We start from the raw sequence: 22,123 nt of genomic DNA on the forward strand, positions 1-22,123 counted from the left end.
AATGTTACCAGAAAAACTCAAATGCTGTTTCACGTTAATTGTAAATGTAATAAAAAATAGACAATTATTAATTCTATGTATTTCAATTTGTATATTAGTAGCTTATGGTTTCATAAGATAGAGGATAACAGGAGGTATTGAGGAAGAGTTGTATTTCTGTAGAGTTGTGTTACTGGTCAAAGTAGAAGACGAGATTCTTCATCTCTAGCTCTCTTCCCTCTTATTCTCTAATTTCTTTTTAATAACTGTATAAATGACTCCATTGTGGTGCCAGAATGAATTCTTATTTTCACATTAATGCACAGACATTTGTCTGGTTTATATCCATGATTAGATACACCTAAAAAATTAAACCCTGTTAACCGAGATGCTTCAGGAGCACAACGTACGGTCCCATATCTCGTCTGCAGGTGCCACCATCTGCTCAACCGCCTGTGAAGATTTGTATTATATTTTAATAAAACATAACTAATATTAAGGTAGGTTAGGAAAGGTTTAAGATGTATTGATTGGAAAGTTGCTTGGTCTGTAATTTAGTCTGTATGGGCACTGATCTTTTTGTGACACGTACCTGTTTCTTTTGCCGTAGGTGAAAAATGACTATATGTTAGAAATAGCGGATCAAGTGGACCAGGAAATTGCTCTGAAACTGGGTTGCCTTGAAATCCGGTAAGCCCATAATTTCATTTATTATTCAACGTGTTTCTGACAGAATAGATACATTAGGTTGGAAACTGCTTATTGTTCATTGATTTCCAACCGGGACATCTGAATAAAACATCGTAACGCTTTTTCCCTACGAAGGAGTTTGAAGGAAAACGGAATGGACAGTATTGTAAGCAATTTCTAGTGATTTCTAAATTAACATTAATTTTAACATTTTAATTAATTACGTCTTGATGCTGCCTTTTGGGTGAATTCTTCATCTGAATAATTCAAAGGCCTGTAAAGCACAGCAAAATAGACTTTAAAAAAGAAGCATCTGTGGTGTTATTTAGCAAATAGTCTTATTGTGCATATGTCAATCCTACAGCTCAATACTTTCTTTAAACAAAAGTGCTACTCCCTTTTCTCTAAGCATTTACTCATTTTTAATGTGCTATTTTCAAACCATTACGTCTTTGGGGTGTTTTTGGCGTTCTTGTCAACCCTTTGGACAGCTGGAAAATGAAGATAAATGTATCAGATGAAGAGATCTTGAGAGAGTTCACAGCACGGCTTTTGAAACACGGCGTTTGGTTTTTTGCTCATTTATGGCGAATTTCCAGCCTGAAACGTTTTCTTTAGTTACGCCACGGGGAGATTCGGGAAGAAATAAAATTGATAAGAAATGAATGGCAAATATCAGTTGGTTAACAGAGAATAAAATTGTCCTTTGAACAGTGTTTGCCCAAATAAAGCAAAATCTCGGCTTCTGAAGTGGCCGAGGTAGAACCTGATGTCTTTACTTAAATATTCATGGTAACCCCAGAGCAAACAGAATTGCTTTAGTAACCACAAATTCCTTACACATCTACAAAGTTGTAGGTGCTTTATTTCAAAGTATGTGATGAGTATAGTAATCTATGATTATTTTGTCAACCAACTTGTCAACCAACACTAAGACCACCTTACCATAAGCACTTGCTCGGTGTAAACAACAATCCCAGCCCTCTCCCAACAACCATTTATTTATTAACTTATTTTTTCCCCCATACATTAAATGATTTTTTTTAGCAATAAATATCAAATCTATTGAGATAGGAGAATAACGTCCTAATATTGATAGTTGAATTTATTCTGCTGGTGTTTTCTAATGGGACATCTCCGGAAGATTTGGCTGCATCGATCTTGTAGTTTGATCGTCCAATAATTGTCGCTTTCCCATATTTTTCCTGACTTCAGGAGATCCTATGGAGAGATGAGAGGCAACGCGTTGGAGAAGAAGTCCAACTATGAGGTGTTAGAGTAAGTATTGTGTTCTAGCTTGAGGGTTGAGCTGTTTCTTCCTCGGGAACATGAAATTCAGTTCAATAACGTTCCTGTTGAAATCCTTTATTCCACAAAGCTGCTTGAGATCTTTTAATGCCTTAATATAAAGATGATGAAACCTATCAAGGTGTGGAAGTAGAAGAAGCACCTTTGGTTCAGTAAAACGAAGTTGGGACTTGGTTGAACTTCATCATGAGGCTTATTATGATTTTTTGTTATGACTTTGCTAATGTTTCTGGGTTCATCAAGTCTAGTTCTAAGGTGGTTTTATTTCTAAATGCTTTTCTGTGCATAGTTCCCATTCTTCAGTTGTGACTCGTCTGTGGTGAAGTTTGGGTTACTTGTAAATGTTTGTGATATTCTTTTTATTTCTGTTTGATCCCTATGTGGATTTTCTGAACTGTGACCTTGCAATTAGCAAGTTCATTATTTGTGTGTCCCGAGTTTTAAGAAGACCAAGAAACATCCTTATACTGGAAGTATTTTGGTTATTGAATCATGTTGTACATTAAATGGCTTCACTCCAGACAACTCAAAGTCCTTTAGAAGCTTCAGGCGTTGAAAACTGGGTTTGTCTGTATTAATTTAGTGGAATGACGTTTCGTACATACACACCCCAATGGTTTGCTCATCACTACTGGTTTTGTGTCAGTAGCTACTAGGAGAAATAAGAGGAGATGCATTAAGAATTGAGACAGGACTAATCAAGTTGAGCAGGGTGAGCAGATGGACAAAGCTAAATGGGGATATAGAAACCATTTCAATGTCCTCTGGCCTGGAGACATTTGGATCCCACATCATCCTTTTCAGGAAAAGGAGTTTGTGTGTGTTCCAGCAAGAACTCAAGAAAGGTATTTTGAAGTCAGCAACTCATAAGCTACAAACATGAATAATTAGGTTAATAACTTTAGAAACAGTGAGACAAAGGATACAAGGGGTTGTAAGAGGTGACCTGAAGTATTAATAATCACAACAGGAATGGCACGTGGAATTGGAAGCGTAGAGTTGTACACTTCAAGTTTTGTTTGTTGAGAAGCAAAATGTGGGTGTTGTGGGATTCAGCTGGGAGAAATGAAGGATGAAAGCACCTTGAAGTAGCCAAAGATAATTATAAACTACTAAGAGTCTGCAAAAAGCACCAACAATCCCCAAAACGTGCTCCTTCGATTTACCGCCTTACCAGCCCATAAAGGTTTATCTATGTAAGTAATATTTATTTCTCAAGTGAGGCTTCTTGTTTGTTTATGGGTATTTTTTACGCTCATTTTAGTCCATCATGAGGCACTTAATCAGCTGAATGCAATTTTTCAATGGTGATTTTTGCATTGGTTGGATCGCTTCTCGCCCGCCTTTGTCCGACGTCTATTTGATGTACATTCATCTTTGATCAGGTTTTCATACGAGACCAAATCTGGATGGGAAGCGCTCGATAGAATCGAACTGTTAAGTAGCCTTTCATAGTTGGGCCTTGATGGACTGAAAGAAGAATTTGTTCATAATAAATGTGAAGCCTTTTAGCATAGAACAGGGGTAATTACACGTATAGAAAAATAGGAGCTATACGAAGGAACAGCTGCAGCCACGATTTTCTGAAAAGCGCTTTAAAGTCTATTATGTTAATTCAACATTACTTTTTTGTTGCAACTTCAATTAAGATGAGAGATAGAAATAAAGATATACGTAGCCTAAAGCTGCTTATCTTTATATGACAAGTGGTATCATCTATCCCTAGTTGGTGTTTTATTAATCCTATTGAAGTCTATACATGAAAAAATCAATCGAAGGCCACAAGTAGGATGCAGTAGATGAGGTTAAATACATGACGATGAACCAGAATCTCGCCACTAATTATCTCTTCTTGGCAATTAGAAAACAATTGTCTGAGGTGTCCATTTGGAGGATGGAGTTGGTGTCTGTCCCGAGGATGCGTTTGTAGGGTTGGGTGTTGAAAGTTGTTGGGATGTCCCGATATCCCATGTTTATTCCCTTTATTTATAGGAACGCACAGTTTGTTGTTGACCATGGGGTTAAATCCGTTTGCTTCTTACGTTAAATTCTCCTCCATTAAATAAATTTGCTGCCTCAGTGAAACGCAAAATACGCTTTCTGGACAATTTTTATGAAGAGTTGTGTTTTGTTGTTATTGATTAACAATTTCTTCTGAACTTGTTGGACAGACTACTCCCCATCTTTTAATAACGAATCAAATCAGATCGTGGCGGCCAAATTCCGCAGCACAATTAAAACAAATAATCCTGAGCGTTGTCGGGCGCTTCATTTCTGAAAACACCATTTCTCTCCCATGCTTAACTAATATATTCCTCGTCAAAATGGCTTTGCATGGTATTTAGATGGTAATAGCCCGTTAGCTTTATTTAACCGTGCGGGACGATAAACCACGTGTGATTTGCATTTGAGAAGAAACGCATCAAAGGAATTAACATGTAGGGAAGTTTTCTCGCTGTCATTGCGCAGATGCTGTTCCGAGTTGTGACATTTTATATGATTTGTCTTTAAAAACACTGGTTTATTGTTTGAAGTAAGCTTCTTATATTGACTTAAGTGATGATTTTCTTGCGCCGTTAGGTTATGGTAAATACATATACTGGGTATCTCAGGCTTGCTAACATGTGAGAATTCCAGGTGTATTTCTGTTTCTGTTCAAAGCATCCAGTCGTGGAAAGCTTTATTTCACACTGATAATATACAACTGGTTTACAGTCGTGCCATATTTGATATACATGGCCATCCCATCCCAACAGATGGGATGAGGGATGAGTTTGAACGCAACACGCGCCCTAACTCAACAGATGAGACCAGGTGTGAGTTAACCCTGGGTTCATTCTGCGTGGTTATGTGAAGTGAATGATGGACAATCACCCCCCGGGGTCCAATTCAATTGTGAGTTTTACTAAAAGTACATGTTTGAATATTAGTTACAGGAAATAGTGGCTTGACAAAAGTATAATAGAGCTTATCAACACATTAACAGTGAAAGTCCTACTATGAGCGATGTATTGGCAAACATCAGTAGGTATAATACGAAATTTAACCGGCATCCAACAGTAGAGCTTAAAGATAATGTTACCCTTATATGTTTAAAAGGGAAAGAGAGTGGTAGAGAGGGAAGGAAAACTAACGTATAAGAGAGGGAGAAAGAGAGTAATATATCACCACTGACAGGAGAGACAAAGAAATAGGGGTATAGGAAAAAGGAGAGAAGGAAAGAGCAGAGAGAATCCCAGGATGTCAGGGGTTGGAAGGGACCTGGAAAGCTCATCCAGTGCAATCCCCCCATGGAGCAGGAACACCCAGCTGAGGTTCCACAGGAAGGTGTCCAGGCGGGTTTGAATGTCTGCAGAGAAGGAGACTCCACAACCTCCCTGGGCAGCCTGGGCCAGGCTCTGACACCCTCACCAGGAAGAAGTTTCTTCTCATATTTAAGTGGAACCTCCTGTGTTCCAGTTTGTACCCATTGCCCCTTGTCCTATCATTGGTTGTCACCAAGAAGAGCCTGACACTCCTGACACTCACCCTTTCTATATCTGTAACCATGAATGAGGTCACCCCTCAGTCTCCTCTTCTCCAGCTCCAGAGCCCCAGCTCCCTCAGCCTTTCCTCACACGGGAGATGCTCCACTCCCTTCAGCATCTTTGTTGCCCTGCGCTGGACTCTCTCCAGCAGTTCCCTGTCCTTCTGGAACTGAGGGGCCACAACTGGACACAATATTCCAGGTGTGGTCTCCCCAGGGCAGAGCAGAGGGGCAGGAGAACCTCTCTGACCTACTGACCACCCCCTTCTAATCCACCCCAGGTACCATTGGCCTTCCTGGCCACAAGGGTCCAGTGCTGGCTCATGGTCACCCTGCTGTCCCCAGGACCCCCAGGTCCCTTTCCCCTACACTGCTCTCCAACAGCTCGTTCCCCAGCTTACACTGGAACAAAGGAAGAAAAAAAAAGTGAGGGATCCAGTCTCTTATGGCCCCACAGCGTGGATGACAGGACTTGTATGATGATACACGGTGTCCTGTGGTGAGGATGCTGGAGTTTGCAGTTCAGGAGCGCAGCGTCCTCCAGTGTCTGGTCCAGTTCCCTTGGTGAGGCTGATGGGCTGAGGGTCCTCAGGGTGCTGGATTCCCTACCTGTGCTCTTTTAGCTGAGCTTTTATATAGCTCTCCGAATAGAGAAAAGTCCGGGGGGGAAGCAGTGATTGCAGAAGATGGACAAGTCTCAGCAAGTCCTGGGCTGCGTCGAGGGGTCTCAGCTTTGCCCCTTTGTTTGCCAAGCTGGCCATATCAGAAGATGGGGCTGTGTGCCCTCCAGCTCATCCTCCGCCTCCAGTATCCCTGATCTGTGACTCGTTAGCTTGTCGTTGATATATAAATCACAGTTCCCCCTATACTGAATGTGTCATCTCCTGTGGCTGGATGAATTCATTTCACCACAACGTTTTCAGCCATGATCCTTATCAATACACAGCAATGGTTGTATAATGGTCTGCACTGACAGATCTCTTCGCAAAGCTAATTGTTGTATAGTTGTAGTGATACCTACACCCATCGGAAATAAGTTGGTGCAGCACATCTGAGCCACGAGCAATATTTAATCCTCATGGCTCTGGGTTTCAGACTGAGGTTCAACCCTATTTCCGAGTGTCAAAGTGAGCTCGGTGGAATTCAGTTGGTAAAATCTGAGTTCACAGCGAGAATTAGGAACCCAATTTATAGATGTGGAATGTGAGATCACCTGCAATTTAAAAAGTTGTGAATTTTACCATTGGATGCTCACCATGAGGAAAATGCGACAGTAGAAAATTGAGAAACTGTCATTATAGTGCTGCAAAGGGTAAAACAGTAGTAGGATGTCAGTCAACCTGCTCAACAGACTACGCATGGGACTGCGTTTGGTACTCAGAGACTAGCATGGACTTTATAGTGAAAATAATTTAATCTATTACATGTGCTGGTTAAAAAACCCACCAAAACAACCCCCAAACACCACCCTAATAAAGGGCGATAGAATACCGCGCAATGTTTTTTTATATTAATCCTCTGTGTGTTTTTGTTCCAGGAAAGATGTTGGTTTAAGACGTTTCTTTCCGAAGAGTTTACTGGATTCGGTGAAGGTAATTATAATCCCAATTAATTCTCTACTGCTTAAAAAAATAGTCAGGTATCAAATTGTGTTCACATTTTCACCATGTTGTTATAAGGCTTCTGCAGAGAGAGAAGAGCAACCTAGAAGAAACCAGCGTATTTTTAGTGGCAACTTAACCATATTCACCTTCTTTGCTCCAGGCTGTATCTGACTCATTTGAGGAAGATTTCTAGTAATTTCCACTTATATTAATCCTAGTTAAGGCTATAAATATTACTCAAATCTCACTTCCATTTATGTCCATATGTTCCCAGAGTTTAAAAATGCAAATTGTTCTTGACATGTTTTGAAAAGGGGGGTTAAGAATGATCACCAAGTCTTTTCACAACTATCGCTGTCTTGCTAAAACATCTCTCACCATTCATATGTTAAAGTATAAATCACAAATTGGCATTTTCGAGGTGGTTTTGGTAAGCAGGAACGGTTTGATAGCAATAATAGAATTCAGATTTAGAAAGTTTCTATATCGTGATTTAAAAGAACAGAGAAGATCTGTCGTGGAGGGGTTTTGTTTCAAAAGCCTTTTGCAAATCAGAAGTTAATGAAGTCAAGTGGATTTCAGTAATCCGTCTGCATTTTAATTGAAGCAATTATCTGAAACTGTGTTCCCTGCTAACGGGAGGAATTGTCAGAGACTCCAGACATTAAAGAATGAATCACTATATCAAAAAATGATGGTATGGAGCCAGAAAACTGACCGGCAAAAGAAAAGTGTTCTTTAGAAATCTTGCAATGGAAATGGGAGCAGAACGACGTTCTGCAAGAAGGTGAAGCTGAGGAGAACCTTGCAAAGACAGGGAAAAAATGTTGGATGTATGAAGAGGAAAAACAAGGGAAGGAAAAATGGGTCTGCTCTTTAATGAGAGTGAAATCCCTGAGAAAATAATCCAGGATGGGTTCAGGGGATTGAATGACTGATGGCTTTGAACTGGTGGGTGAAGGAGGGATCCTGATGGCCATGAAATATAAAATGAATTATTTCTTAGCACGTAGTGGTAATCACATTTGTTGATGTTTCACATGTAGGAGATGCCAGTTACAGAGAATATCTCCATATATAGGGAGAGCAGAAGACTGGAAAACTGAAAAGGCAAAATATTTAACAGTGAAAAGTATGGTGGGGTTTAAAAAGAGAAAGTTCAGCTTTGTTTAGAGAGCTCATTAAATAAAAAAGAAGTCAAAGGTTTAAATATGTCTATATATTACCTGGTCACAGAGCATCTGTAGGAAATAATCACAGAATCCCAGAATGTCAGGGGTTGGAAAGGACCTGGAAAGCTCATCCAGTGCAATCCCCCCATGGAGCAGGACCACCCAGCTGAGGTTCCACAGGAAGGTGTCCAGGCGGGTTTGAATGTCTGCAGAGAAGGAGACTCCACAACCTCCCTGGGCAGCCTGGGCCAGGCTCTGCCACCCTCACCAGGAAGAAGTTGCTTCTCAAATTTAAGTGGAACCTTTTGTGTTCCAGTTTGTACCCATTGCCCCTTGTCCTATCATTGGTTGTCACCGAGAAGAGCCTGGCTCCATCCTCCTGACACTCACCCTTTCTATATCTGTAACCATGAATGAGGTCACCCCTCAGTCTCCTCTTCTCCAGCTCCAGAGCCCCAGTTCCCTCAGCCTTTCCTCCATTTTTGTTAAGTCGCTAGAGAAAAATCACAGAATCATAGAATGGTTTGTGTTGGAAGGGACCTTAAAGCTCATCCAGTGCCACCCCTGCCATGAGCAGGGACATCTTCACCAGCTCAGGTTGCTCAGAGCCCCGTCCAGCCTGGCCTGGGATGTCTCCAGGGATGGTTCATCCACCACCTCTCTGGCCAACCTGGGCCGGGGTCTCACCTCCTCATTGTGAACCATTTATTCCTCATGTCTAGTCTGAAAAATGATGAGCAGGTCTCCAGCACTTGGGCACAAGCCATAATGAGGATGCACATCTGAGCTGGGGACGATGTGTTTGTTGAACCACCACACTGTGCTTGTGCTTGCCATTGCCGCCAGATACTTGAGGCACAACTGACCTGGCCCAGGCTGCCCAGGGAGGTTGTGGAGTCTCCTTCTCTGCAGACATTCAAACCCATCTGGACACCTTCCTGTGGAACCTCAGCTGGGTGTTCCTGCTCCATGGGGGGATTGCACTGGATGAGCTTTCCAGGTCCCTTCCCACCCCTGACATTCTATGACTCTGTGACCTGCAAGTCTTGGGGACCCTGCTGTGGACAATTCGGTTCTGCAACCATTGTGTCACCCTCACAGCCATATCTCCTCTACAAACCTCCTCTAGAGCTCAACCTTAAATACCAGAGCAGCAGCTCCCTGCGTCAGCTGGATGCTTCCCAAGTAACAAGCGATAGCACAAGAGGAACCTGGGCAAGCTGGGCCAGGGTTTTACCACCCTCAGTATCAATGATTTCTTCCTCATGTCCAGCCTGAATCTCCCTCCTTTCGTTTAAATCTATCACCCTTATCCTATCACAATAGACCCTACTCAGAAATCCGCAGGGGGGTCTCACCAGAGCGGAGCAGAGGGGCAGAATCACCTCCCTGACCTGCTGCCCACGCTCCCTGTGATGCAGCCCAGGACACCATTGGCTTCTGGGTTGCGACTGCACATTGTGGGCTTAAAATGCCAAGTAACATACACCCTTACGCATGGAAATCAAGATGATACTGAAACAGGCCAGGAGAGAAAACCACAGGCAGAATAAAGTACCTTTATTTCTTTTTTATTTCTTTATTTCTTTGTGCAGTGTCTCGCTCCTGGTATTTGCTGTATTTCCTTGTATTCATTTAAGTCCGAGGCCTTTAGTTCCCTTAACATCATTTTTTCTCTGTACAAAGGAAGAAATTCTGGCTATTTAGAGTTCGGAATATTCGTTATAGACTTACAAAAACAAATGTCTAATCTTACTGGAAGTGCTAGCGAATAAAGGGAGTGTTTGTGGTGCATGGAGCTGTTACAGACACCTTGAAAGAACGAAGAGTTTGAGCGCTCTTACAATAAAACATTCAGATATGTTTTGGGAGAGGAACAATGATGATTCCTGTCTTAACCTTGCAAAAGTGTAAAAATAAGCATGGTTTTGCTCTCTTAGTTTAGTTATCCTTTTATTTTTTGAAAGCCTGCTTGTATCCTCTATGTACTTTATTTTTCATGGGATGTAATTAGGTGTCTTGATCCATCCCAAATGCTGGCAGGATGATTTCTGCTGCTCTAAGTGGTTATTTCTACCCTGAAAACACTTAATAAAATGATACGCAATATAGTTAAAATAGTTGAATATAAAAGTTTATTTTACCTGTTACATTAATTTTTAATTTTCTATTTAAATGTGATATTTTTATATGGAGGTTACTCTGCACATTACCAGACTATATCTGCTATATTATGGGTAGTCTAAGATACTGTGTGCAGAAATTAAGCTGCAGCTCCAACTGGGTTATTACCAGGTGGGAGATGGTGATTCAAATTTAAAATCTAGTATAAAGATGCAAGTTGCTGTGGTTTTGCATTGGTGCACAGTTAAGAAATTGGGAGGAATAAAAAATATAGAACAAATAGTTCCTGCAATGGTTAACATGTTGTCTTTTATTACAATTTATTCAAAACATTATTAGATATTCGCTCTATAATGTATAGCAGAAGTTAGAAGGTGAAACTGTTAACTTACATTTTGAAGCTTCAGTTGTCTGCATCTCATTGATAAAGAAACTATTAGGGATCCTAAATGACCAAAACTCTTCAAATGCGTCATCACTGATGAGATTTAAAATAATCGACCTTTAAACATTTTAACCCACAGGCCAAAACGCTACGGAAATTAATCCAACAAACCTTTCGACAATTTGCCAACCTCAATAGAGAAGAAAGCATTTTGAAGTTCTTTGAGATCCTCTCTCCCGTGTACAGATTCGACAAGGAATGCTTCAAGTGCGCGCTCGGTGTAAGTAGACGCACGTGACACTACAATACACGCTGAACTTATGACTAATTGGTTTTGCTTAATTCTGCTCCTAATTGCTTGCCGAGTTCCTGTTGTGATGTAGAGACGAGTCACAGAATCCCAGAGTGTCAGGGGTTGGAAGGGACCTGGAAAGCTCATCCAGTGCAATCCCCCCATGGAGCAGGAACACCCAGCTGAGGTTCCACAGGAAGGTGTCCAGGCGGGTTTGAATGTCTGCAGAGAAGGAGACTCCACAACCTCCCTGGGCAGCCTGGGCCAGGCTCTGCCACCCTCACCATGAAGAAGCTGCTTCTCAAATTGAAGTGGAACCTTCTGTGGTCTCCCCAGGGCAGAGCAGAGGGGCAGGAGAACCTCTCTGACCTACTGACCACCCCCTTCTAATCCACCCCAGGTACCATTGGCCTTCCTGGTCACAAGGGCCCAATGCTGGCTCATGGTCACCCTGCTGTCCCCAGGACCCCCAGGACCCCCAGGTCCCTTTCCCCTACACTGCTCTCTAATAGGTCATTCCCCAACTTACACTGGAACCTGGGGTTGTTCCTGCCCAGATTCAAGACTCTACACTTGCCCTTGTTCTATTGCATTACATTTCTCCCCACCCAGCTCTCCAGCCTGTCCAGGTCTCTGGATGGCAGCACAGCCTCTGCTGTGTCAGGCCTTGGGTTTCATTAACAACAAAATATTTCGATTCTATTTAGAGCTTTCTCAGTTGACTGTTTAAAAAGCACCGTTCATTAGTAAGGTGAGAACTGTGTGTGATTAAATAGCTTTATTGACGCTTCGTTTGTGAAAGTTATCTGAGGAAATGGGACTTCTCAGTTTCTTCTGTTGGTCAATTTTGCCCTGGTACCTTTTAAAATCTACCAATTTCAAGCAGATGTTGAGAAAGGGCATTAAGTCTGCAAGCTTTGTGAAAACAAAGTAGAAAATAGAACATGAACATCAGTGTCCGCCAGAAGAGGAAATATAGGAAATATATAGTTCTCGTGTAGACCTCAGATAAAACACATGGAAACACATTTTGTGTAGCACACATCCCTAGGAAACCCATCATGAGGAGTTGCTACTTATAGAATTACTTGGTTTTCATGTTACTAATTTAAAATGTTTGAGGAGTTTGACAGCGTGTAGAGATGAATTACTGAAAGCTGTAGTTGTAATGGTGGAGGATGATGTTCTATAGCGAGCTCTTGTCTTCCTATTGAAACGTTGCCCTGTCTTTCTCCCATTCTGAAGTCGAGCTGGATTATTTCAGTGGAGCTGGCGATCGGCCCCGAAGAAGGAATCAGTTACCTGACGGACAAGGGTGCAAACGTGAGTCTCCTTCATTCATTTTTCTCGATTAGTGTCTTAACATCTATGACCTGTTGTGAACTGAAGGGAATGACAGGTCCGTTCTTTGAATTAAGCACAGAACAGCTGGGAAATTCGGTATATACAGCTGTTGTTTGGGTGTTAACTCGCGACACAGCGTTAGCACTGAATTTGTTGGCTTTTGTACCCAATGAAGTGCTCACTTGTGGAATTTGAGGCCTAAGTGGTGATGTTTTAACAATCAAATGTGCAAATTTATTCTAAATTATTCTCCCGTTTCTTAGGGAGAATAAATGAAGAGCTTGTTTAATCAGTTCATATGTAGCGGTTCTGCAGTTGTTGCTGGCTGGTTTGCTTTATTTCATATCCATAACACGCGTTTCATTACCTGATATTGACTCTGTTACAATATTTCCTGCACAACTTTGTAGCTCAAGGAACTTGCATTCAGGTTCTTGTAGCAAAATCTGTGGGACCTTTACAATCATGACTTGAATTGAGCCCATGTCCAACTAATATTGACATTAGTTCAAGGGTGGTGCCAAGGTCTGGAGATCAGGAATACGTAACCAGTGAAAATGTACCTTTTACAACAGGCCAGAGGAATGTTAAGTGTGCCTGGAGTGCAAATACCGAGTGTAAACCTGTTGAGTTTTCCATCTTGACCTCCAAGAAGTTGTTTCCACAATGAACTTCAGTGTGTGCCTGGAGTTACTCAACAGTGACCTCTGTAGGCAAGCTTGGCTTGGTTTAAGTTGCAAATCATGTAGATATTTAGAGATATATATATATATATATATATGTAACTGTAAAGAGACAGAGGAACAGGTTTCTACAAGTGTAGCTTGGAGATCAAAGCCTACATGTGCTTTTGGAATAGCAGGAATAAAGGCAAATTGCTTTTTCTTGTCATTTTGAAACGTTCTCCGCTTCTTCCATTGCCTTTCTGCAGCCGACTCATCTCGCAGACTTTAATCAGGTGCAAACAATTCAGTATTCAAACAGCGAAGACAAGGACAGAAAAGGGATGTTGCAACTCAAGATAGCGGGTGCGCCTGAGGTACGGTATGACCTTTACTGGCTTTGGATTTCCTGGGAAGGGCTAGAGATTGTTATACTCTTAATGAAGATATTCTCTGTATTATGATTTCATTACACCTGTAACTTCATTCTGGATTTTTCTATGATGTACTAAAAGTATACTCAGTTTTGCACACGCGTATTTAAACTGGGGATTGCTTATGTGTGAGTGTGTATGAAGATTTCAGTTCTTGGTAAACTCGCTTGCTCCTCCTGTAGTTACAGCCAGTGCATTAGAGTTCAATAGTTTGCATTCTGGGCGGTCATTTGATTTTTCTTGTTCTTTAAGGGAAAGGGAAGTTGAGTGTGAGTGTGAGCTGAGTTGAGTTGAGTGTCGTCATACTAGTCAGATATTTTGGGGTTTTAAAATAGGTTAAGAACTCATTACATGTACATCCGGTGTTCATACACTTTAGTAAAAGAGACTTAATTTAAAAATACTAAATGCAAGTTAATAATTACATATGTATATGATGCTCTGTCCTAAAGAGGAAAATGAACAATTTTAATTTTATGGAAAGCGGAAATGTGAAAGAGGGAAAATTTGTTCCCTCAGATGACGTGGAGGCAAAGCTGGGAGTGAAATAAAATATTTCCCTTGGTCCAAAGCAGTCACTGTGCTTGGGAAGTGCTGAGGCAGATTGACAAATCTGTGCTAAGGATGATAAATGTTGGTGGTATTACAAGTAATACCTTGTCTGTATGCCTCTCATCTCCATTTCCACTGTCTTTTTAATATTTTTTGAAATTAGGAAGGTTACTTTTTAGAGCAAAGAATAAATTACAAAATGCCAGAATGTCAGGGGTTGGAAGGGACCTGGAAAGCTCATCCAGTGCAATCCCCCCATGGAGCAGGAACACCCAGCTGAGGTTCCACAGGAAGGTGTCCAGGCGGGTTTGAATGTCTGCAGAGAAGGAGACTCCACAACCTCCCTGGGCAGCCTGGGCCAGGCTCTGCCACCCTCACCATGAACAAGTTGCTTCTCATATTTAAGTGGAACCTCCTGTGTTCCAGTTTGTACCCATTGCCCCTTGTCCTATCACTGATTGTCACCGAGAAGAGCCTGGCTCCATCCTCCTGACACTCACCCTTTCTATATCTGTAACCATGAATGAGGTCACCCCTCAGTCTCCTCTTCTCCAGCTCCAGAGCCCCAGCTCCCTCAGCCTTTCCTCACACGGGAGATGCTCCACTCCCTTCAGCATCTTTGTTGCCCTGCGCTGGACTCTCTCCAGCAGTTCCCTGTCCTTCTGGAACTGAGGGGCCACAACTGGACACAATATTCCAGGTGTGGTCTCCCCAGGGCAGAGCAGAGGGGCAGGAGAAACTCTCTGATCTACTGACCACCCCCTTCTAACCCACCTCAGGTACCATTGGCCTTCCTGGCCACAAGGGCCCAGTGCTGGCTCATGGTCACCCTGCTGTCCCCAGGACCCCCAGGTCCCTTTCCCCTACACTGCTCTCCAACAGGTCGTTCCCCAACTTACACTGGAACCTGGGGTTGTTCCTGCCCAGATTCAAGACTCTACACTTGCCCTTGTTCTATTTCATTCAAAGTTTCCCCGCCCAACTCTCCAGCCTGTCCAGGTCTCTGATGGCAGCACAGCCCCTGCCGTGTCAGCCACTCCTCCCAGCTTGGTGTCATCAGCAAACTTGCTGACAGTCACTCTATTCCCTCGTCCAAATCACTGATGAATATATTGAATAATCCCGGCCCCAGCACTGACCCCTGAGGCACTGCACTGGATCCAGGCCTCAACTGGACTCTGCCCCATTGACCACGACTCTGTGGCTTCTTCCCTTCAGCCAGTTCACAGTCCACTTCACTACCCGATCATCCAGACCACACTCCCTCAGTTGAGCAGTGAGGATGCTGTGAGAGACTGTGTCAAAATGCTGCAAAAGGGTGGAAAAAAGATGCCACCCATGTGAGAATTGACATAAAAATAGTCACAAAATCATAGCAGTTGTAATGAAGAGGGGTTGAGTGAAAGTTTAGCTAACGACCTCTTAATAAGCCCAGATTAATGTTAGGTTTAGGTGGAGGGTTTTATCAGCCGTGCTTTCTAAACCTTGCGTTTTACATTTGCTGCGTGGAAGGTAAAGCAAAAATCGCACCGTTCTTTGCTCGCCCGCGTTTCTCTGTTTACCACATGTGCCGGGTTCTGCCGCGATGACACAGCCGCTCTGCTCAGCGCTTGCAGCCGCAATAAAACCTCTTTGTTGGTGCCGTGTTTTTTCCCCTCTGTAGCCTCTGACAGTGACAGCACCGTCATTGACCATTGCGGAGAACATGGCTGACCTGATAGACGGGTATTGCCGACTGGTGAACGGGGCGACGCAATCCTTTATCATCCGGCCGCAGAAAGGTAAGGAGGTGTTTAGTGCTAACAGCTATACGTATATTTACTGATAGATCACATTGTATTTGAATCGAAGATACCGGCAAAAACCTCGCTTGGAGGCTCTTTTCTATCAGGGAGGAACCATGAGGTGTTTTTGTGACACGAAACACTGATAGTGAATGTTACGCTGTCAAAATCACTTAATGGCTGGTAATTTAGACTGGTTTTCGGCAATCACTGCTTTACACTCCTCTAAACTTAAGTAGCAGTTATAGATAAATTGTAATTAAAGGCATTCGTAACAAGGAGGTGTTTTCTCTAGGTGTGATTCCCTAATAACTAACTAGAAACTCAGAGGTTGGGTAGAATGCATTTGGGTACGGTTCTGACTAGTGATAATTATTGAGAATTTCTGCCTTCCTGCTGGATACTAAAAATGTCTCTGGGTCTTTCTCATAAAATAGAACTAAAGAAGATGCGTTTTGTAGGGTCGATCAGTTGTTTCCGTACCGACCCACAAGCGGTGAGACGAGGATGCAGGTACACCTGACTTTAAAGAGAGGACTTTAATTACATTTCATTAGTATTTCTAATTTCAACCAGCTTTAACTGTTGGAGAACACCCAAGCAAAGCTGCTTAGGAGTGGAATTTTCTATCCTCCTGTGCTAATTTTTAATTCTGGAAAAGAATTCAACATTTCTGGTTTCTAAAACAATAAAGTCTTTCCCTATTTGTAATATAAGAAGCACACAAACCGTTCCAGCATCTCTCCAGTGTGAAGCTGATTCCCTTTTTAGCCGTATTTTTGCTTCTCTGCGCCCTGGTTTTCCCTGGTCTGTAGTTGTTGAAATGGGGGGATGTGATTGATGTCGTTTGGTTCTTTCACAAAACCTTGAAACTCTGACATTCAGGAATGAGGAAATGGGACTTAGATGTTTTGAATTAGATAGTTTGAATTAGTCTTAAATTTGGATGTTTGTTTGTTATTTCTGACCCTTAGCATGTGTGACTGACTTTTAACTCCAACAGAAGCTGCTTTGTTAAATGTGCGTTAGTCATGCAGCCGTATCCCCAACCAAAGGAAAATCTCCCTCAACACAAACTCAGCTTTTCCAGCCAACCTGGTGCGCAGCTCCTTGGTGAAAAGCCACTGGCACTTAGGTTTGACAGCAGAACGATAAGCTAGCAACAGTGATAATAGAATCACAGAGTCGTTTTGGTTTGAAAAGACCTTTAAGATCATCGAGTCCAACTGTTAACCCAGCACTGTGGAGTCCACCTCTAACCCACGTCCCTAAGAACCTCATCTGCGTGTCTTTTAAACCCCTCCAGGGATGGTGACCACCACTGCCCTGGGCAGCCTGTTCCAATGCCTGACAATATTTTCTGTGAAGAATTTTTGCCTAATATCCAATCTGAACCTCCCCTGGTGCAACCTGAGGCCGTTTCCTCTCATCCCGTCACTGGTTACTTGGTAGAAGAGCCCAACCCCCTCCATGCTCCAAGCTCCTTTCAGGCAGTTCAGAGATCAGAAGGTCTCCCCTCAGCTCCTGTTCTCCAGCTGAACCCCCCAGGTCCCTCAGCCGCTCCCATCACACTTGTGCACAATCTTAACACGTTACCTGTCCCCACCTCTCAGCTGTACCGAGTTAATGGGCAGCTCTGACCCTGTCATCTGCTCTTTAGATGCACATATGTTCAATTCTTGACACTTTTGCACTGGTGGTGTTGCAGAAATCGGGTCCTTTGAGTCTACATTGCCGGTATGATTATCAGCGCATCCCTCTGCTATTAGAATTACTTTCCTTACCTATATACACATGCCCTTAACTCCACAAAACGCCCCTGCCCGCTGCTTTCCAGTTCTGTTGTTCACAACAGCAGCCTCGGGCCATCGAGGCCTTGTTGAGTCTCATCTCTGTTCACCTCGTGTAGAAGCTTCCAGTGCTGGGCGTGTGGCATCAGTTATGTGTTTGTTTCTCAGCCCTGCTCTGCTGTTCTTCCCCAGACATGGAATCATTTTCATTTATCATGGAACCATTTTGGTTGGAAAAGACCTTTAAAATCATTAAATCTGACTGTTAACACAGCCAAGTCCACCACTAACCCATGTCCCTAAGAACCGCATCTCTGCGTCTTTTAAACCCCTCCAAGGATGGTGACTCCATCACTGCCCTCTCCAGCCTGTTCCAATGCCTGACAACCCTTGTGTAATACGGAAGTCCAAAATACCTTAATATATCCATCAGAAAAGTTGATCTTCAGCTACTACTTGTGTGACCAAGACAGTGATTCACAGAATCATAGAATCATTTTGGCTGGAAAAGACCCTCAAGATCATCCAGGCCAACCATTAACCCAACACTGACTCTAAACCATGTCCCTAAAAACCTCATTTATGCATCTTTTAGACCCCACAAGCTTATACCACTTGTTTTCCCCACAACTTCATGTTCAAAACCAAAGTCTCCACAGGATTTACCATGTGCTCTTCAGTACTTACTTCTTCCACGGTGCGTAGAAGCAACCACCATCTCAGATTAGCAGGACACATGGGGCCTGACTTATTGATGCTCTAAATCGCAATAAAAATTGACCCAATCTCTTTGCACTTTCTAATTCTTTTCTGACCTTCCTTATCGTTCAGCTGTTATGTTTTCCAAGCTCACTAACCTCTATTAAGGGCACGATCTCTGATTTTGCTGTGATTTGTTCGGTACCGAGCACAGCTGTGCCTTGCAGTGTGGTTTGCCGGTAGGCACGAACGCAGAATAAATCAATGCTTTTAATGGAGTGTGTTCATTTGTGTGATACTCTTACTGGTGTATTTTAACACACAGCAAATGAGCGGTGATTGAGTTAAAGGAACATTAAATAGAGCTCTGGTAACGCTCCTCTTCAGGCAAACATTAAGAGAATCCCTCCAGTTAAAATAAATTGTGAGGCTCTTCTGTCTGAGGTTTCTTGGGTTTGAAGTTCAGGGCAATACGCAACTTGTTAATTAAACATTTCATACAAGAGCTGGTCCCACCATGAACTGCACTCCCGGATCCCTCCTACCGTGAGCTTTGATTATACACGGCACATTGAAACAAATCCTGTAGCAACTCTCCATCCAACAGATGGGATTTCTCCTCTCTTGGAGCTTCCCCATCCCCTCTTTGTTGTAAATTTACATATCCATTGCAAGTGTCCTCATAAATTATCATTCTTAATTACTAAAACAACCTCTGTCTTTGTGATATGTGCCTTGCTATCTGTTAATAACCCAGTTTTTCTTAATTTGCTGAGAGCACTTGGTAGTGTTTAAGACCTGGGCGGTGTTTGGCATATTTCCATTCAGTTTGTTTTATTTTTCACAAGTGTTTTGGTACATAGGTCCCTTTAGACCAATGTGGAAACTTTAAGCTTACTAGTTATGTTTCCATTATCAAACTTAACTCTTACAGGCAAAGAGCACAGATAGAAATAGAAGCTGATATTACAGAGGTTTTACTGATTAGACTATGCACTACGTAGCTTTCCTGTGATCTGAGTCCAGTGGCTGAATTTTCTGTCTATTAATCACTTTAAACAAGGTTTATAGGTAACGCAAAATTCTCAAAAGTCGACGCTGGAAAAAACCCACCCGAACAACAGCAATAGTTACCTGATTCATTCCTTTATACCAGAACCCACCTCTACATTGAAATGTTCCCTTTGAATCTAAAGAGATTATAGCTGGATGAAAACTGGGAATTTGGAGTTTCAAAACACCAGCATTTAATAGTCTATGATGTTCTCCAAGTAAGTGTTTTCTCTTTTCACACAAATTTTGTTTAGCGGAATGGTAACGTATGTTCTAATTATTACAATACTGTCATCACTTGGACTAATTTGACCCCTCACTGATTTTGCTTTCACATTAATTGCCATTGGGTGAGGACAGTTTACATTGTGGTAAATCAAAATACTTGAGAGTATTTCACATCTCCTGAAGCCAGGAGTTAGAGGAAGGTAAAATGAAAGTACAATGAGGAGGTGAGAACCTGGCCCAGGTTGCCCAGAGAAGTGGTGGATGAACCATCCCTGGAGACATCCCAGGCCAGGCTGGACGGGGCTCTGAGCAACCTGAGCTGGTGAAGATGTCCCTGCTCATGGCAGGGGTGGCACTGGGTGAGCTTTGAAGGTCCTTTCCAACCCAGACTACTCCATGATTCCATATACACGATAGAACTCCTTTCCTTGACCATCACCACTTTATGATGACAAATTCCCAACACCAGCATCCAAGCACCCCACAATTATTGTGCCCTCTGGAATTCTACAGTCTTGACTTTTGGCCACTACCTCTTCCAGTTACTGGTGCTGCCTTGAATCCTGAAGCCCCACGTTGGGCACCAAAAAGGTATTTTAGCCCTGGCTGGTGGCCAGCGTTAGTTCAGTGCTCCTCAGCAGGTCAGGAAGAGAAAAATAGGATGAAGAAATTCATGGTTTGAGATCATGGAATGGCTTTCGTTGGAAGGGACCTTCAAAGCTCACCCGATGCCACCGCTGCCATGAGCAGGGACATCTTCACCAGCTCAGCTTGCTCATGGCCCCGTCCAGCCTGGCCTGGGATGTCTCCAGGGATGGGGCATCCAGAGCTTCTCTGGGCAACCTGGGCCAGGCTCTCACCACCCTCATGGAGAAGAATTTCTTCCTTGTAACTGATCTAAATCTCCCCTCTTTCAGTTCAAAGCCATCACCCCTTGTCCTGTCACTACACACCCTTGTAAAAAGTCCCTCTCCAGCTTTCTTGTAGGTCCCCTTTAGCTACTGAAAGGCCGAAATAAGGTCTCCCTGGAACCTTCTCATCAGACTGAACACCCCAACTCTCTCAGCCTCTCCCAGCAGAGCTGTTCCAGCACTGCAGGGGGGTCCCATGCTTTCCCTGCTCCTCCCCAGGGCTGAACCTGCATCATCTGCATCTCCCACCCATCACCCCAGTTCTGTTCAGCGCATGACAGCGCATTCCTCACAGAATCCCAGGATGTCAGGGGTTGGCAGGGACCTGGAAAGCTCATCCAGTGCAATTCCCCCATGGAGCAGGAACACCCAGCTGAGGTTCCACAGGAAGGTGTCCAGGCGGGTTTGAATGTCTGCAGAGAAGGAGACTCCACAACCTCCCTGGGCAGCCTGGGCCAGGCTCTGACACCCTCACCATGAACAAGTTCCTTCTCAAATTTAAGTGGAACCTTCTGTGTTCCAGTTTGAACCCATTACCCCTTGTCCTACCATTGGTTGTCACCCAGAAGAGCCTGGCTCCATCCTCCTGACACTCACCCTTTCTATATCTGTAAACATGAATGAGGTCACCCCTCAGTCTCCTCCAGCTCCAGAGCCCCAGCTCCCTCAGCCTTTCCTCACACGGGAGATGCTCCACTCCCTTCAGCATCTTTGTTGCCCTGCGCTGGACTCTCTCCAGCAGTTCTCTGGCCTTCTGGAACTGAGGGGCCACAACTGGACACAATATTCCAGGTGTGGTCTCCCCAGGGCAGAGTAGAGGGGCAGGAGAACCTCTCTGACCTACTGACCACCCCCTTCTAATCCACCCCAGGTACCATTGGCCTTCCTGGCCACAAGGGCCCAGTGCTGGCTCATGCTCACCCTGCTGTCCCCAGGACCCCCAGGCCACTCCTCTGCCACTTACACCAACAAAATCAGTCGTGCCTCCTGGAATTTGGCCACAGACAGCTAAAAGGAAGAGGATCAGAAATAACGTTAGTTAGGTTGGATCCACTCACGCTCTTTGTTTTTCCAACCAGTCTGGAAACAAACATTCATTTAACTTGGGTCGAAGTCTCTGTTTTTCTCAGTCCATCCCCATCTTTTCCTTTCACCGTTTTCCATCCATCTTCAGTTCCTTGCACCCTTGTCAGCCTTTACTTGTTAACTGTATCCTACTACTGCTCCTCAGCTAACTGTGTAATACTTGTATTTTCATTCTCCTTATCTCACCAAACGTGTAGAATGGGTTTACTATTGAGATGGAATCGGTTTTGTTGCGAGGTGTTTTATGGCAAATACTGATTTCTATTTCACACTGATAGGAGGCTGTTCAGTTCAGTTGGGACACAATAAAAATCTCATTGTTAAGGAAATTCAATAGTGCACTTTGAAGTTAGATTTCATCTTTGTCGCTTTTAGATCCTTTTTTAAGAGGTTGGGGTTTGCATTTGTATGAGAGAAAAACAACCTGATCTGCAGCTGAGGTTGGTACTTTAAATATATGAAGCATCGTGACCCTCCAAGTGTTATAAAATCAGTGACTG

At 43.2% G+C, this 22,123-nt stretch overlaps 1 protein-coding gene across 8 annotated transcripts in view; it reads left to right on the forward strand.

Annotated features, from left to right (window-relative positions):
* PTK2 (protein tyrosine kinase 2) overlaps positions 1 to 22,123 on the forward strand; it is a 197,378-nt gene that overhangs the window by 109,703 nt on the left and 65,552 nt on the right. For all 8 annotated transcript variants that reach the window (XM_065830925.2, XM_071803769.1, XM_065830921.2 and 5 more), the window contains 7 exons: positions 590 to 669; positions 1,885 to 1,947; positions 7,041 to 7,095; positions 10,928 to 11,068; positions 12,326 to 12,403; positions 13,356 to 13,463; positions 15,736 to 15,853. In XM_065830925.2, coding sequence (XP_065686997.1) covers positions 590 to 669; positions 1,885 to 1,947; positions 7,041 to 7,095; positions 10,928 to 11,068; positions 12,326 to 12,403; positions 13,356 to 13,463; positions 15,736 to 15,853 — 643 coding nt within the window. The remainder of the gene's footprint in view (positions 1 to 589; positions 670 to 1,884; positions 1,948 to 7,040; positions 7,096 to 10,927; positions 11,069 to 12,325; positions 12,404 to 13,355; positions 13,464 to 15,735; positions 15,854 to 22,123) is intronic.

Source organism: Patagioenas fasciata, chromosome 2, assembly GCF_037038585.1.
Source record: "Patagioenas fasciata isolate bPatFas1 chromosome 2, bPatFas1.hap1, whole genome shotgun sequence".
In the NCBI taxonomy this organism is placed as follows: Eukaryota; Metazoa; Chordata; class Aves; order Columbiformes; family Columbidae; genus Patagioenas; species Patagioenas fasciata.